Raw genomic sequence first — 16,655 nt, 5'->3', positions numbered from 1 at the left:
AGGTGGAAGACAGCCTCCCAGGCACCCGCAGCAGGTGTGGCGAGGGAGGGGGCGCCTCACTTCCTGAGGAGCAGACACTGCCCAGACAGGGCTGGGGTCTCTGACGGCCTGCACGGAGATGCTTGGAAGTCAGGTAAACGGGGAGTGCTGGGGAGAGGTGGGGCGTGGCGTGATGACAAACGTCAACGTCCTGCGCTTTGCAGGGAAGGGCAGCCAGGACTGACCACTCGCCTTTCTTTCTCGGTCGGGAAGATGTGCAGAAAGGCTGTATTCCCTTGGGGGGAGGGGTCCCATCAGGCCTCCGCCGAGGGTATGAAGCTCGGTGCTCTGGTGCCCCCGGGGAGCATGAGGCTGCCTGCTAACCTCTGCGCTGGCCCCAGACGGAGCAAGACATCTGCCTGACCTGACGAGGGTCGCTGCCGCCACCCTTCTCTGCACAGAGCCCGTCTTGGGCCGTGCCACCCAAGTCCCCCACCCAGCTCAACTGTGGCAGGCCCCTTTCTGTGACTCTCCCCTTTGGGGCCCTCCCCACCCCCTTTCCCCCGGGGAACGTACTATCCGTGGCTCTCCGGGCCCCCCAGAGAGGGGGGTCAGTCACTCCTGGATATACCTTCTTTTGTCCCCAGCATTTGGCCTCCCCATCCCTGACCTCGCTATTGCCTTGACCGTCGGGACCGCATGGGTTTCCACAGGGGACCATGGGGCAGTGGCCCATGGAGGAGACTACAAGTGGGCCACCAAGGGCCACCTGGGGAAGCCAACATGGGTGACAAGTGGGCTGAGGGCGGGGTGAGAGGAGGCCCCAGAAACCCTTGGGCTCTGGTCGAGTCCCTCTCGGGCCCACTGTGGCCCTGATGTGTGGGCAGAGCTGGTCAGACTCCGCCGCACGGGGGGACACCCCGCAGCAAGGTCAGGGGGCCGTGCTGGGAATGAGGGTGTGGGGTCTCTGAGATTTCTCCCCCATTCTGTGGACGGGTCTGCCAGCTCCTGTCTGTGATGGGAGGCCGGGAGCAGAGCCCAGGCTGAGCCTGGCAAGGGTCCTCCCTCTGCCCCGTGGCCTCTCCAGGCCTCAGCTCCTTTATCCGTCCATCTGGGGCTCTAAGAAAACCTGCTTGAGCACCGCTCGGGACCGTGTACTGGGGTGCCCGAGGCGGGAGGGCTCAGGAAGCCCCCCCAGGGAGCAGCCCCACCTCCGGGACTTTGTCCTGCAGGCCGACATGGTGAGCCCAGCACTGGTGGGGAGCACGAGGAGCACCACGGAGGCAGGGAGCAGCGCGGGCCGCATGCCTGTGCTGGGTTGGGATGCCGGCCCCGGGGGGGCCATTGGCAGTTTCCGGCTGGGCCTGAGGGGGTTTTCATCTCAAATCTGCCTCTTTGCATGTGCCTAGGGGGCCTCTGAGAACAGATACGATGCAGACTTTTAAAGAAAAATGTTCCCTGGCTGACAAGTGTCTCTCTGGGGTGACGTTTCTGGGGAGACGGGGCATGACGGCGCGGGGTGTGTGGCACTCAGAGCGGCTCAGTGTGTGAACGTCCCCAGTCTGCTGGGACCCCTGTGTCGTGGTCCTGACCCGTGCTTGCTGCGTGCATGGCTGGAAGAAGGGTCTGGAAAGGGCCACGAGGCAGGGTGAGGGCCTGAACAGGACCTGTGCGTCCAGGGGCTGCCCTGTAGGATCTTGCCGCCCGGGCGGTGGGGGTCGGGGTGTGCTGTGGGCAGCGACTCCCCCAAACAAACACGCCCGCAAGGTTAGGCTCTTCGGTTGTCTTTTTGTTTCTTTCATTGTTAAAAAAAAAATACGTTACAAAACAATATCATTAATCATATATTTCTTATTTTCCTTTTTAAAAAATTAAAGTAATAAAAAAGTGACTTTATAAAATAATACAAAAGGCCAGGAGAGGCCGGGTGGGGGGCTGGGGGGTGGCGGGACCCAGGACCCCGGCTCAGCGGGGCCTCCCGCAGGCAGTGGTGAGCAGCAGGGATAGCCAGCCGGAGCCTAGGTCCCCGAGCTCAGCATGCCGAGGAGTTTACTGGGCTCCAGACCCTGCTGTTGCGCCACGGCCTGCACGTCAAACCCCATGTGCATGAGGAACTGCGCCACGTTCATCTCCTGCCCCGTGAACTGGTCCCGGATAGTGGGGCAGGAGGGGTTGCAGTGGGGCCAAGGGCAGCTGTCCACCAGGTGAACCGGGCAGCCCTTCAGGGGGGCTTTGCTGGCCTTGTGGCTGTCGTGCAAGCTTCTGTCCCAACAGTGCAGTGCCCGGGGCAGCGAGGTCCCCTTCACCTGCACGTCCGTCCAGTGGCTGCAGACAGAAATCCGGGTGGGGGGTCACCTAGTGTGGCCAGAGGGGGCAGGGGGCGGGCTGGGTCTGAGTGCTGGCCACACAGCTGGTTGTGTACGTGGTACTGATGGCCCTAGAAAGCCCTGACACAGAGCCAGGCCAGGCAGGGGGCCCGCGGGGGGCTGGGGCTGGGGCTGGGGCTGGGATCCACTCAGGGCTTGGGGACACTGACCTTCGGATGATGATCTCGTGGGACAGGCAGGCGGGGGCGAAGCTGGCCCTGTCCGGAAGGAGGCGCACTGTGACCCCCGGGCCCTTCCCCACCCAGCCCGGTGCCCACTCCCCTGGGAACCCGTCCCCTTCCTGGCTCCCACCCTCCTCCCATAGCCACGCCTGGCCAGCTGCTCCTCTGGACCAGGCCTTGTCCCCTCCAGCCCACATGCTCTGACGAACCCCGGTCTCTTCTGCCTCTGAGCCCTGCTCCAAGTGCACCGCTGCCAGGCATGGCCAGCTGGGCCGTGGGGGGAGGCCGACCCGGACATGCCACAGTCATGGACTGTATAGTCATAGACTGTATTTCTCAAGCAGTTTTAGGTTCACATCAAAACGCACTGGGAGGGAGAGATTTCCCCGTGCACGCCTGGTCCACGAGCACAGCCTCCCTCGCCATCAGCATCCCACAGATGGTGGGTCTGTCACAGCTGACAAGCCCGCGCGGACACGCCATTGTCATGCGGAGTCCGTGGCGTACGTCACGGCTCGCTCTTGCCGCTGTGCGTTCTGTGTGTTTGCACGCGTGTGTAATGACGTGTGTCCACCATCGCGGTCTCCTACGGAGCAGTCTCGCCGTCCGACAGTTCTCTGTGCTCTGTTCATCCTTCCCCCGCCCCAGCTCTGTCCTTGGTACCCACTGATCCTGCTGCCCCCCAGCTCTGCTGTTTCCAGAACGTCCTGGGGTTGGAATCCTGCGCTGCGCGGCCTTCCTTCTCCGGGGAACGCGCACGTGAGCTGCCTCACGTCTTCCCGCGGCTGGAAAGCTCCCTTCTTCCCAGCACTGGCCGACACCCTCACCCGGGCCGCCAGGGGCCGCGCAGCCCAGCAGTTTGCCGCACACCGAGGGGGCCGGGGTCGGGGGGTGTCTCCAGGACTCACGGCACGTCCTTGAGCGTGTTCCGCAGCTCGCGGCCCAGGTTCTGGATGTAGAGCCACTGGCCCTCCTGCACAGGCTGCCCCGTGAGATGGACGTTGTCGACGGTGAGCTGGGCCTCGTCAAACAGCCACTGCACCACAAACACCGGGCCTGGGGGGCACAGCTCAGCTGGGCCTCGCCTCGGCACTCGGCCCCCACCCCAGGCCAAGGGCCTCCGGGGTCCCAGTGAGGGCCACGGTAGGCTTGCAGACCTGCTGGGCTCTCCCTGGGAGTGCCGGATCCCAGCCCCCAGGGCACCCTGGTCTGAGGAAGGACCCTGTTACCCATCCCCCACCTCCTTCCCCTGCCTGGCTCCCAGGCTCTCTGCTTTGACCAAAACTTGGTGATGTCCCTCTGAGCATGGAGCAGGGAGGGACGGCCCAGGCCCCAACAAGGGCAGCACGGGGACTCATGCCGAGCACATTCCTGACTGAATGTGCACAGGGTGACCAGCCGCCCTGGCTTGCCTGGGGCCAAGTGCATGGTCAAGGCCGGGACTGGGAAGGTCCCAGGCAGACCAGGAGAGCGCCGGTACCTCGCTCCCGTGTAGGCAGGCAGTGGTGTCCCCCCGGGCCGGCCTCTAGACTCCGGACCTGAAGAAGCCTGGCCTAGCACTCCTTGCTCAGCGCCCGCCCGCCCCGCGCCCCGCAGCGGCCCCTCACCGCGCCCGCCCGCCCCGCGCCCCGCGGCGGCCCCTCACAGCGCAGTGTCGGGTAGACTTTGTAGCCGAAGAAGCAGTTCCACTCCTCGCCGTCCTTGAACTGGTGCCGACAGCGCTCCGGGACCACCCCGTTCCAGTACCTGGGCATAGGCTGGGGGTCAGGCAGCCCCCGTGCCCGTCCCCACCGGGCCCCCCCAACCCACAGGTGCTCTACACAGGGGCCGGACAACCTCCCAGCGCCCGGCCGGCCTCCCAGCCTCTGGCACCTGATGCCGCGGCGGATGGCCTCCGTGGGCGCGCAGGTGACCGTGTCGACGCAGTCTGTGCCGCGGTACTGCTTGTTGTCCAGGAACCAGCCCGAGTCCGCCAGGCCCCGCACCTGGATGGCTGGGTAACCCAGCTCCTCCAGCTGCTCGGCCACCCGGTCCACGTTCAGCAGCACCCCCGTGCCCCCCGCGCTGCAGAGAAGGCAGCGTGTGAGGCCCCGGAACCCGCCCTGCCCCGGGGCCAGCCCCAAGCCCCGCCTGGGGTGCTGAAGCCTTCTGAACAATGGGCTCCCAGACTTGTGTGCCTTCTGGGGCCCCAGGCACTGATCCCTTCCTGCCTTCCTCCTTCCCTTTCTCTCACCCTCTGACTCAGCTCCCTTATCTGCAAACCACGGTGGGCTCTGTGGGCTCAGGCTCAGTTCTCTAGACTCTGGATACCCTCTGGGCCCTCTGCATGCCTGTAACCAGGTGTGATCGCACATAGAGGGACGCTGGCCCTGGAGAAGGGGTCCTGTTCCACAACGAATGCCTCCCCGATTACCTAGGTCACCGTTGCCCAAGGCCTCCCTGGCCTCTGGCGAGCACAGGGCCCAGAAGCAGTCTCTGGACGGCCTCCAGCTGCGGAGCACTCCGTAGCTGAACCCTGGGGACCCTCGCGCTCCCTGCCCAGGCAGGGTGAAGCCGGAGCCCTCTACAGTCCCAGGCTCAGCCTGCTTGCCCTCCCATCCCCACTCCCGCCGCACCCCTGCAGACTCCCGCCTCGCCCTGCCTGGCTCACCTGCTTCCTGCCAGCAGCAGCACCTTGGCCCCGCTCAGCCCTTTGCCCAGGAGCTCTCGGACCACCTCCTGGATGATGAGGGCACCCATGAAGGCGTACTCATCTGCAGGGGGAGGGAGGGTGGCTTCAGGTGGGGGCCCAGACAGAGAGCAAGGCTTCCTGCCTCCAGGTTGGAAGGAGGAAGAGGTCGAGCTGGGGGTCTGGAGGCTCTTCCAGGGGCTGTGGCCTGGGCGGACTGGAGGGAAGTGGTCAGGGGCCCAAGGCTATGCCGTGGGCCCCTCCCCAGGGAACACCCAGGAGTGTGGACCCTCGCAGGCACCCAGCCAGCCATGGACAGCCAGCCGTGGGTGTTTGGGGCAGGCATCCTGGGACACACTGTTAGGGGATTAGAGGGAGTTCCGAGACCGAGACCGGCCTCCCTGCCTTGTCTTTCGGGGGCGGGGAATAGAGAGAGGAAGGCCGGGGACTCACTCTTCTCCGACTTGGACGAAGCCCCGCTCCAGACATCGCTGGAGCAGTAAGGGATGAAGCTGTGACACAAGCACAGTGTGAGCTCGCCACCATCCTCCTCTGCCACCCACGGCCCTCAGGAACGACCCCCTTCCCAGAAAGGATCCTGAGAACAAGGCCTCCTGGGAAGGAAGTCTCCGAGGACAAGGCCCCACGGACAGGATTGCCCAGGAAGGACTCCTCCCCCCCATAAGGGCCCTCTCCAATGAGGACCACCCCCCATGGGACCCGCCCAGGAAAGAACCCACTGGAGGTAGGCCCCCCAGGGAGCACCCTCTGTTCCCTCTTACACCATGTTGGCATTCCACCAGTGGGGGTTTTCCTCAGGCTGGGAGGACAGGATCCCGGTGCCTGCAGTGGGGGGGGACAGAGGCAGTGGGCCCCGTGGGCAGCTTCTGGGGGGAAGGAGTGCGCAGCAACCAGACCACAGGAAGCCGTGGGAGGTGGGTGACCCTCCTTGGCCGCACCAAGGCAGGTGGGCCAGGCCAGTCACTCGGATGCCACCCTGGATCTCTCCTACCCTCCCCTGGCCTAGGGATGAGTGGTGGCAGCCATGGTAAGCCGCCCCGGAGCTTACCTGCATAGTGAGAATGAAGATGTTAGGTGGGTGCCCTGGCCTTAGGAGGGCCAGAGAACTGGGGGGTGGGCGAGGGTGGGGCCTCCCCAGGGCTCTAGAAAGCCAGGACAGCAAGGGTTGTTCCAGAACTTGGAACCCCCAAGGGGAAGCCCCAGGCAGTCTGAGACTCGAGACTCGCCCACCTGTGCGGGTGCGCGGCCAGTCTCTGGAGCTCATGAGGCGCCGCATGGTGTCATAGCGGGAGTCGCAGTTCTCCCTGTTGAAGCAGTACCAGCCACCTGCGGGCACAGCCCCCACGTCAGGGCACGCGCGCAGGGGCCTCCGCCCGCCTCGCCGCCTCGGTCCTGGGACGCACCTTCCAGAAAAAGGAGCCACCGCCGACTGCCCTTGGATTCCTTCAGGTAGTAGCTGCGTGGGGGGGGGAGGGGAGACGGGCGGGGCGGGTGGTCAGCTCTGGGGACGAAAGGGTCATTCCACCTGTCGCCCGGCGCACGCTCCGGCCGCACGAGGGCGCCAGCGGCCAGGTCCCGCAGAGCGCGCGCGGCCCGCCGGCCGTGGCGGTCCCGGGAGGTGGCGCTCGCAGGGCGGGAAGGGCCGCGCGGGGCTGTGTGGTCCGTGGAAAATCCCCACGGCCCGCCCCGCGCGGGACCCGCTGTAACCTTGGCGCCCGCGGCCGGGAGGGCGGGGGGGCGGTCTTCGCTGGGCTCGGGATCTCCTGGGACGCGCGGCGCTGCTTGGAGACGGGAAAGCGCCCTCTCCAGAGGCGTGTGCGTGGGGCGGGATCCCTGGGACCCGCCGGGAGGTCGTGGAAGGGCGCGGGTGTCACCGGGTCCTCCCGCTGACGACTCCCGACCCGCAGCCTTACATCCTTCCTTCATACGCTTTGGGGCTGGACAGGGGTCAACGCCGCACCCCCATTCCTTCCGTCCCACCTGCGCCCCTTCCCTGCCCCTCTGGCTGGCTGGGGCCCCAGGCAGTCCCGGCAGCAGCAAGGAGCAGAGAGGGTCGGTGCGGAGCCGGCGTGGGGATGTTGGTACAGCAGGACTCTCCCCGCCCCGCTGCGTTGCCTCCTCCCCACTCGAGGGCTGCCATCTCCCCGCCCAGAGACCGAAGGACGCGAACAGAGGGGTTGGGCACCAGTGACCGAGGGGTCAGTGCCCGGCCTGGCGCGACGCCAGCTCTCCGAGCGCCGCCCCACCCCACCCCACCGCACCTCATCCTCGCCAGGGTCGGCTCCTCTCCCCCGGGGGGCGACCAGCGCAGGGAGTCCGCGCGTCCGAGGGCGCACGGAGACGCAGGACGCGAGCGCCGCGGGCGACCAGGCGGCGGGAACCCCGTGGGGCCGCCTGCAGGGGTGCGCCGGGCGGGCGGTTGGGTGCGGGCCTTACCCGGCCGGGCTGCCGTCGTTGCAGGTCACCGACGTGTTGAGCAAGAGGTGCAGGCGCAGGTCCTCGTTGAGCTGCTGAGCCGAGCAGGGGTACAGGGACTGAGCCAGGCTTTTGACCTGCGCCATGAAGCTGTCCATGTTGCCCTCCACGGCCGTGAAGTCCAGCGGGAAGCTCTCCACCGGCTGCCCGGCCGCGGGGGCGGCCTCGGCACGAGGCGGGGGCGGCGGCGGGGGCGGCTGCTGGCCGCGGCGCCGCCAGGTCTTCCTGCCCTCGCCGCCCCCGGCCCAGTGCAGCAGGCCCAGCAGCAGCAGCACGCGCACCCCTCGGCCCATGGCCGCGCCGCTCGGGCCCGCGGCCACCTGCGGAGAGCGGGCGGCCTTGAGGCGGCGGCGGCGGCGGCGGCGGGAGCACCGGGCTGGGGGCGCCGGGCCGCAGGGCGCCGGTCGCGCCTGCTCGCTTGCCCCGCTCCCCGCGCTGGGCCCGGCAGAGGAAGCGCGGGCGGCTCGGCGTCGAGGCTCCGGGGGCCGGGCGCCGTCGGCCTGGGCAGCTCGGGCTCCGCGCACGGCCGGCGAGGGCAGCGCAGGGTCTGGGTGCGCTGGCTCCGGCCCGCGCCAATAAAGCGGCGGGGGCCGAGCCTGGGCGTAGTTTGCGGGGGCCGCTGCGGCCCGGGTGCCCGCGCGTTAGATGTGCCGCCGCCGCCCGCCTCGGCGGAGGGGGAGGGGGCCGCGCTCGCTCTTTTCTTGGCGGAGGCATCGCCTTTTCTTCCCAAACCGCAAGCCTGACGGAGGGGCCTGGCCTACCCCGCCGCGGCCGCCGGAGGCGCTCCCGGCCCGGCTCCGTGGGGGGCAGCGCGGCCCCGCGGTCCCGGCAGCTCCGTTCCCCGCGGCCGGCCCGGCGCCGCCGCCCCCGCCCCCAGGAGGCTGGAAGGGGCGGCGGGGCCGGGGCCGGGGGTGGGGGCGCCGGGCAGGAGCGGGGCTTTTCCGCGCCGGGACTCCGCCTGCGGCGCAGGGGCCGGGCCCGACGGGGCTGGGGGGCGCAGGGCGGGTGCGCTCACCTGAGCCGCCCGGGGGCCCCCCGCCACCCGCCCCCCCCCCCCCCCCCGCCGCCCAGGCCCGGAGCAGCCCGCGGGCGACCCGAACCCCGGCCCGCACCCCCCGCCCCGAACGGGCCCGAGCCCCGCGCTCACCGCGGCCGACCCCGCGGCCCCGGCTCCTCGGCGTCGCTCGCCCTGCGCCAGCCCGCTGGGACGCCGGCTCGGCTGCGCTCCCCTCTGGCGCTGGCGCGGAGCCGCCCGGGACTTTTATCCAGCGGGGCCCCCGGGATCAAAGCGACGGCGGACACAGGGCCCCGCGCCGAGGGGCCGGCAGCAGAGGCGCCGGGGCCTCCAGGAGGAGCGGACAGGTGTGGCGTGGGACCCGGCGCCCTCGGTGACCTGCGGGAGGCAGCGGGCGCCCCGGCACGGCGCCACGGGGGAGTCGCCAGATCCCGCCGCCTGGATGGACAGATTCTGGGCGGCGCTGGGAAGCCGTGGGGCGCTGCCACTTACCGAGGTCGGTGGGCCTCGGGGTGGGGTCCTGGATCCTGTCTGCCAGAGCCCTGGCTGAGCGCTCCACCCCAAGGGCCCCCAAGAATCTCTCCCTGCCCCAGCTACCACTGGGAAGTCAGGGACCAGGATCTATAAGCCGCGGGCTTGGTCTCCCCTGAGTGACCTCCACCCAACCAAGTTCATCATGGGCTCACCTTCCCCGCGGGCCTCACTGAGGACAGAAGGAGATTCTTTCTCAGAAATCAAAAGGGCAAGGGGGGGGCAGGTGTTTGCTTAGGAGGATTCTAGCGGGTGGGTGGGGGAAAAAGGCATTGTTCATCCTCCACACCCACAAAGTGCCATGGACAGCTCCAGCAGACCTTCTCTCACCCCCTCCCCTCTACAGTCCAGGGGATGTGTTACACCCATTTTAAAGACGGGCCTTGCCTTTTGGGACCGGAGCCCAAACTAGGGCAGGCCTTCCGGAGCCCCTCTCCTGGTTCAGGGCAACAGGGAGGCTGTGTCCTCTGGAAAGCACCTGCAGCCCCTCGTAGGGCAGGAGATTCAAGGCCTCCAGGGCCCTGGTAGCAGTCCCCCCAAGCCCCGACTGCTGCTGGCCGTGAGTGCCCTCTGTCCTCATAGGGCCCGAGGCTGGGCACTGAGCTGCCTGTCTCCCGGTAAGACCAAACAGGGCCCTTAACAGCCATTGTTTGGGCACTGGAGAGTTGTGAGATGCTGGGGCAGAGCCCCGGAAACCTAAGATGAGCCAGAGGTATCCCGGAGGTTGGCCTGGGCTGGGGTCATTCAACCACGGAGAGGGCATGTGGTGTCACAGGTGTGTGTCCTCCCCAAAGGCCCCTTCAGTGTGGCTGTGTGCCCATTTTCCGGATGATGGGGACTGAGACTCAGAGAAGCTAATGGAAGAGCTGAGGATGAGCTCTGTTCATTCAGCAGTCCACACCTCCTGTCGTCCCCCTGTCCCCCTGGCTAACCCCTGTCAGGTCAGCTTGAAGGCCGCGCTTGGGACCGGCCAGCCAGAGTCAGTAGCTTCAAAGTTTGGTTCCACCCAGAGGTGGTCCCACTTCCCACCTGGCCCCAGCTGACCTTCGCTTTGGGGAGAACCTGCTTAGGGAGCCCTCGCCCTCTAGAAGCCTGTGACTCCCAGTCCCAGGCGGGGCAGTGCTACTTCCCGCTGGATGGTAGGACCCAGGGGGCTTGTGCTTCACAGGGATCTGGCTCTGAGCCATTTCCTGGCTGGGAGATTCAGGGCAAGGCCTGTGACCTCTCTCTGTGCCTCCGTTTCCTCTTCTTTAAAGTGGGGTAATGACCGTTCCTCCATCAGAGGTTCTTTGTGGGATTCTGGGCGCCCATGCGTGTAAGTGCCCAGCATGGCGCAGCAGGGGTGGCCGGCAGGGTTGCCGACGAAATGCCGGGACAAGGGAAAAGCACGCGTGTTATAGCCGCCGGTGTTTGCCCTGATGCGTCTTAGCCGGCACGTTGGTTCAAAACGAGTTCCTGTTCTGGTTTGTTCAACATCATGAGCAAAAGCGAACAGCTTTCCCCAGAACTTCGCCATCTGTCTGTGTCCACCTTCCCCACACCTGCTCCTTTAGAGCTGGGCTCCGACGCTGTTGCAACAACTGGCCGCTCGCCCTCGTCTTTCTGCCGACTCGGAACTGGCCCTGTCCTTGCGCTCCTGCCCCTCAGGGGCCAGCTCTACCTTTTGCAGCTCAGATGCCCCCTGCTCAGGGTTTTCTTTTTCTTTTTTTTTTTAAGATTTTATTTATTTATTTGACAGAGAGAAATCACAAGCAGATGGAGAGGCAGGCAGAGAGAGAGAGAGAGAGAGAGGGAAGCAGGCTCCCTGCTGAGCAGAGAGCCCGATGCGGGACTCGATCCCAGGACCCTGAGATCATGACCCGAGCCGAAGGCAGTGGCTTAACCCACTGAGCCACCCAGGCGCCCTGCTCAGGGTTTTCAACTCCTGAAAGCCTCTGGGCCCTCCCAGGACAGCCGGTCTTTCAAGCCACCCGCCCCTGGGCCTCTGCTTCTAGGCTGCCCTCATCCAGCCCAGCGGCCACTGTGGCCCTGGCTGGTGGGAGGAGGGACAGCCCTCTGCGGAGCAGCCATGGGTCAGACACCACCTCCCAGCTGGTCGGACGGCCATGGTCAGAAACGGAAAAGGACACGGGTTGGTGAGGGTGTGGAGAGCCTGGTCCTGCGCTGCTGGTGGGAATGTGGAAGGGGGCAGCCGTGGGAGGACACCGTCTGGGGGTTCCCTGGGAGCTGAAACACAATTAGCATATGATCTAGTGACGCCACTTCTGGGGAGAGTCTCAAAAGGATTGAAAAGAGGTGTCCTCACACAAGCTCGTCTGTGACCGTCCATGGCAACATGGGACCATCGTCTAAAGGAGGGAAACCCCAATATCCTTCACAAAATGAATGGATAAACAGAACGTGGTCTCTGCGTGTGATGCTATCGTCGTCAGACGCAAGACAGAATGAAGCAGGGACAGGCTCCACAATGGGCGAACCTTGAAAGCATCCCACTGAGTGAAAGAAGCCGGATTCCAAAGGCCACATATTGCATGATTCCGCTTGCAGGCGATGTCTGGAGTAGGTAAATCCCCGGAGCCAGAGAGCAGACTGCTGGTTGCCAGAGGACGGGGAGGAATGGGGAATAAGCGCTAGTGGGGACGAGGTTCTTTCTCGGTGATGAAAATGCTCTGAACTTGATTGTGGTGGTGATTGCGCGACATCAAGTGTACGAAACAATTCTACGCTCCAAAGCAGTTGGTTTTATGTCATGAGAGTTTTACCTGGAAAATAGCCCTAGAGCATCCATGAGTCTGACCCACAGGGGTCACCATGCTGGACTCTAGGGGCTTGGAGACGTGGGCCTGGATTGGAACGGCGGGGGCAGCTGCTACTCTGGGACACGGGATGTGCGTACCCCCCTTTGCCCATTAGACAGATGTCTGGGGACCCACACGTTGGGGGATCTAGCAGCAGGACTGAGTGCCTGATTTCCTAGCTTGTGGCTGGGTCTCTGATCTTAGGTTTCTTATCTATAAAGTGGGGACAGGAATAGTACCTTCCTCCCAGGGGGGTGGGAACATGAAAATCCGCAGGACATGCAGAGCCCAGTGAGCTTGTGAAATAAGATTCTTATTATTTTGGCCTGACTGTGGGCCATCCCTCAGCGACCCAGGTAGGCTGAGGTCCTGGGCACAAGGGAATGTCTGGAGGGCGGACACTTTAGTTTGGGGACGAGGAGCACGAGCAATGATCCACATCCCTCGATGCGGTGGCCCGGAGGCTGGGCACACCATGGATCCTGGGCGTGGGGCTGGCCCTGCTCTGCCCGCCCCCTCCTCCCACTGGCACATTACTCCTGCCCCTCGGCTTCCTGCCCCCCGGCCAGGTGGGCAGTGAGTACTCCCGGCTGAACTTCCATCTGGCCTACGCCCAGCAGCAGGGGAGCTGGGGAAACGGAAATGGACCGTGGTTTGGGGTGGGGGGCTTGTCCTTGGGGAGGAGGACATGGGGGAGGGAGCCGGCGACCTTGGACAGGCACACAGTTAAGGAATGGGAGTTGCGATGCACGATCCACGAGTGGACATGTGCATAGATCCGGTGGCGAGCGGGAAAGGCAGAGACGAAACGTTTCAGTGAGGGCTCAAGATGCGGCAGGTTCAGGGCCCAGGCTGGCTGAAGGCGCTGTGGGGGAGGAAGGATGGCATGGCGGAGGGCTGCGAGCTTTGCAGGGGGCCCCCTGAAACCCTGCGTGAGGCCCCCGCAGACCCACAATCTGGCCAGAGGGCTGGGCCCGCGGGACCTCAGGCCATCTAGCAGCTACAGAGCCAGGGCCCTTGCCCAGATGTGGGACTGCCCTACATCACATAGCTGGCTTCTTCCTGGGGCCCCCAGAGGGCCCTGAGACGGGGTTCGGTTGCAGGAGGGCTGCTCTGAGCTCCAGCTCTGGCTGGCCATCTGGGGTCCAGCCACCACCTGCCCGCCTTGGCTGCCTTGCCTTGCCTGGCCACCTGGGTGGCTCTGCTTCCAGCTGCTGACCTCCAAGACCCAAGAGGGCAGGGAAGTGGGGCAGACAATCCGGCACCCCCCAGCCTCTTGCTCTGAGAGGTGGCTCTGCTCTGCAGCCAGCCAAGAAGAACCCACCTCCAGCTGGGAGCCAGGAAGGGACCTCAAGGCCAGAGCCTGCAATCACGGAATTTGAACCCCCTTTTGGTTTCCCCACAGCCTCCACCCGCACTCATTAGCCAGAAATCCCTCTTGGCTTCATATCCTGGGACCTTGATCAGCGAAAGCCCTTGCTTGGTGCAGGTGTGTGTGGGGGGATATCTAGGCTCCTTATGGACACTTCTAGGTCTGATGCTGGGACGTCTTCTCCTGGGAATCAGGTGGCCATTTGCAGCCCAGCCTGAGCAGCCTTGGGGTCACCTGGCAGAAGGGACCATTTATACTCCTTACCCTAGGACTGAGAGTGCCCGGGACTTAGAGCCTTGGGCTGCAGGAAGAGGCTGGGTCCTGCTGTGATCTTCCCTCCCTACCCCCAACCAGGGAACAGCAGATCTGAGTAGGGTTTTCTGCCCCGAGGTCAACCGCTTGGGTCCCTCCGGTCACCTGGCAGGACCTGCCTGCCTCTCCGCGCGCCATCCGGTCCTGCCCTCCCCATGAAGCCTCAGCTGGTGACAGGTGGTCCTGGCTGAAGGCTGGGTGTCAGTGGCCACCTGGGAACAGCCACATTCCAAAGCTGGGGGGGGGGGAGAGGAGGTGCTTCCAGAAACTCTGACGAGGCGGGGCTTTCTGGGGCATCGCAGGAGCATCCCCAGGGTGCCAGGCTGTGCGCCTGCTGGGGGGGTACAGGTGAGCAAGGGCCTCAGGGAGGTCCGGCTGCCCCAGGCCTCGCCCTGTGCAAGGGAGCCGGACACAGCCCCTCCTTAGCTGTCCCAGCTGCGGGCTCCCTCGCACCCTAATGAGCTCGGGGCCAGCTGGTCCCCATCCCGGGGGGACCCAGGCCTGCACCGGCAGCTGCGGGCCAGGGAGGCCAGCCACGTGACCTCCGGCCAGCCTCCCTCCCACCCTGTGATCTGCACGTGGCCTCTGGGGAGCGAGAAACAAACCCTCAGATCTGCTTGCTGGGAACCTCTCGGAGCCAGCCAGCCAGCGACATCAAAGGGGGCAGCGGGGCGGGGGCGGCAGACACTGCTCTTAAAGGGCCACACCACCGTTTAATCCAAAGCAGAGCCTGGGAACAGCTGTCCAGCGGCTGCAGGGAGGGAGGTCGTAGGCCGGAAGGAGCGGGGGAGGCGGCGGTTCCTGTCCTCCCCAGACCCCGCTGCGCTTGCTCCGTAGGGCTGGCTGAAGGCTGGCATGGGAGGGTGCTGGGAGACCCCCTCAGCAGCCCCCGTGGCTGCCGCCCCCCATCTCAGAGAAGGGTGCAGTTGGTGGGGGGGGGGGGATTGCTGGTTATTTGCAGCTTCCTGGGCCACAGCGGAGAAACACCACTTGTTTCATGAGCTCAGTGCTGTGATCTGATCGAGCCCGTGTATGCGTGTGTGAGCGAAGGCTCTTCTCTGCCTGGGGGCCGCCAACCCCAGCTCCCGGCCCTGGATCCTGTGCCTGGGCTGTCCCCTAGGGCAGGAGGGGACCCCCAGGGCATGATGTCAGGAGGAGGGAAAACAAGCCAGTGCACCAGCACCAGCCCACAGGGTGGCGTGTGCACCGAGGGAGGGTGCCTGGGTTTCATTCTTTGGCAATGAGCAGTCACTGTCTAATGATAATACAGGTAACTTCCAGAAAGTTCTATGTTGGGAAGTTGATTTGGCTGGTTAGGTTAAAAGTGCCATGTTATTATAATCCTATTGTATATGCGTGTGAATGCACATATATATGTATGTATATTTGAAACACATTTTGTATGGTATGGGGGGCCATGCTTCCCCTGGCCACTTCCTCCTTGACCTTTGATTCCCAGGCCAGCCAGGAGATTTTTACTTATGACATACCACCTGAGGTCCTAAGAGAACCATAGTTCAGGACAGCATGTTTTTGGAAAACACAACCTTAGCCCCATTTACGATGCCCAGGAAGATAACCTCCACTGACCTCCTCCCTCCTTGGCATTTGGGTTGGGCAGGGCCGGCCGGAGGAGATTCTGTGCAGCCTGGAACAGGGACCCCACCCTGGTCTCCTGGCCTGGCTCACGGTCGTGGGGGCCAGCCATGGGGCCCTCACTGCCTATGATGTTCTCTCTGGCTCGGCAGCATCGAGCCGCTGTCTCCTGAGTGCTGCTGCTTCTTGGACTGGTGGAGACCCAAGAGCGAGGCAGCCAGGACTTCATGCCCCGGCCACAGCCCAGGCTGCCCACAGGCCGCAACATCCCATGTAGCATCCAGCTGGGACACTGGGCACTCTGGCTGCAGGGCAGGGAGGCAAAGGTCCCGGAGCAGGTCACATGGACCGCGTGAGGAGAACAGAGGAGGGTACCTCCTGCGCCATCCACTGGGTGAGGGGGAAGGAGAGAGAGAAGTCACGTCCATGTCCCTGGTTCTGACACATGCAGCTGCTTGTTTTTGCAAAAAGAAACACGGGAAGGCTACCCTGGAACCGAGAGAAGACGGTTTTCTGTGGGGCGAGCAGGAATGGACCGAGACGCAGCGATCCTTTCCGGCTCTCCTGCTTCATGCTTGCAACATGTGAATCAAATATATATGGGCGTGACCAAACATGACGGCCAATCAAAAGGGATGAAAGAAAGACCGAGATTCAGAAATAAAGGAACCTATGTATCAGATGAATACAACTACACAGAAAAATAAAATTAATTCAAATAAAACTTGTATACCTGTATTCTTTGTTTGTTTAAAGACTTTATTTGTCAGAAAGAAAGCAAGAGACACAGAGAAGGCACAAGCAGGGGGAGCATCAGGCAGAGGCAGAGGGAGAAGCAGGCTCCCCGCTGAGCAGGGAGCCCGACGTGGGACTCGATCCTGGGGCCCTGGGATCATGAGCTGAGCCAAAGGCAGATGCTTAACGACTGAGCCACCCAGATGCCCCTATATTTCTTTTCTTTCTTTCTTTCTTTCTTTTTTTTTTTTTTTAAGATTTATTTATTTGAGAGAGAGAGAGAGGGAGAGACTGTAAGTGGGAGAAGACAGAGGGAGAAAGTCTTTGAGCAGACCCCACAGAGGGCAGAGCCTCACGTGGGGCTTCGTCCCATGACCCAGAGATCATGACCTGAGCTGAAATCAAGAATCAGATACTTAAGCAGCTGAGCCACATAAGCACCCCACAATCATCTCGATTTCTTCAGTGGTTTATATTCTGGGGACAAACACAGCTACAAAGAGATCGTGAAATTTCCTTAGTAAGTCTGTAGTTAATAGATCAATGTAGTAATTCCAAAGCTATTTGGAGGGATTTTGGAACAGAGAATGTGAGGAAATATACTG

The 16,655-nt window shown here is 63.9% G+C and overlaps 1 protein-coding gene across 3 annotated transcripts; it reads right to left on the bottom strand.

Annotated features, from left to right (window-relative positions):
- Positions 1–1,810: 1,810 nt before the first annotated feature.
- Positions 1,811–9,071, bottom strand: NOTUM (notum, palmitoleoyl-protein carboxylesterase). 3 transcript variants are annotated; one of them, XM_059149174.1, is made up of 12 exons: positions 8,839–9,071; positions 7,653–8,011; positions 6,620–6,672; positions 6,447–6,542; positions 5,978–6,038; positions 5,649–5,707; positions 5,178–5,280; positions 4,400–4,591; positions 4,173–4,273; positions 3,436–3,583; positions 2,516–2,563; positions 1,811–2,304 (listed from the first exon to the last, which is right to left on the bottom strand). In XM_059149174.1, exons 2-12 carry the CDS (start codon positions 7,982–7,984, stop codon positions 1,998–2,000), a joined length of 1,500 nt encoding a protein of 499 aa, XP_059005157.1. In that variant the 5' UTR covers positions 7,985–8,011; positions 8,839–9,071; the 3' UTR covers positions 1,811–1,997. The 3 variants fall into 3 exon arrangements, with proteins under 3 accessions (XP_059005157.1, XP_059005158.1, XP_059005160.1); XM_059149175.1 differs by lacking the exon at positions 8,839–9,071 and having other exon boundaries at positions 7,653–8,094; XM_059149177.1 differs by lacking the exons at positions 7,653–8,011; positions 8,839–9,071 and adding an exon at positions 7,478–7,584.
- Positions 9,072–16,655: the final 7,584 nt, after the last annotated feature.

Source organism: Mustela lutreola, chromosome 15 (genome assembly GCF_030435805.1).
Source record: "Mustela lutreola isolate mMusLut2 chromosome 15, mMusLut2.pri, whole genome shotgun sequence".
Taxonomy (NCBI): domain Eukaryota; kingdom Metazoa; phylum Chordata; class Mammalia; order Carnivora; family Mustelidae; genus Mustela; species Mustela lutreola.
Note: the sequence above shows the minus strand (reverse complement) of the source record. Positions and strands in the feature narration are given on the sequence as shown.

What these genes read in the sequence shown, in the direction of transcription:
- NOTUM (XM_059149174.1), bottom strand. Translation starts at nt 7,984, where the DNA reads ATGGGCCGAGGGGTGCGCGTGCTGCTGCTGCTGGGCCTGCTGCACTGG. An exon ending in GTGGCTCCTTTTTCTGGAAG is followed by an intron (nt 6,543 to 6,619) that starts GTGCGTCCCAGG and finishes CTGTGCCCGCAG; the next exon opens with GTGGCTGGTACTGCTTCAAC. An exon ending in TGGTGGAATGCCAACATGGT is followed by an intron (nt 5,708 to 5,977) that starts GTAAGAGGGAAC and finishes CTTGTGTCACAG; the next exon opens with CTTCATCCCTTACTGCTCCA.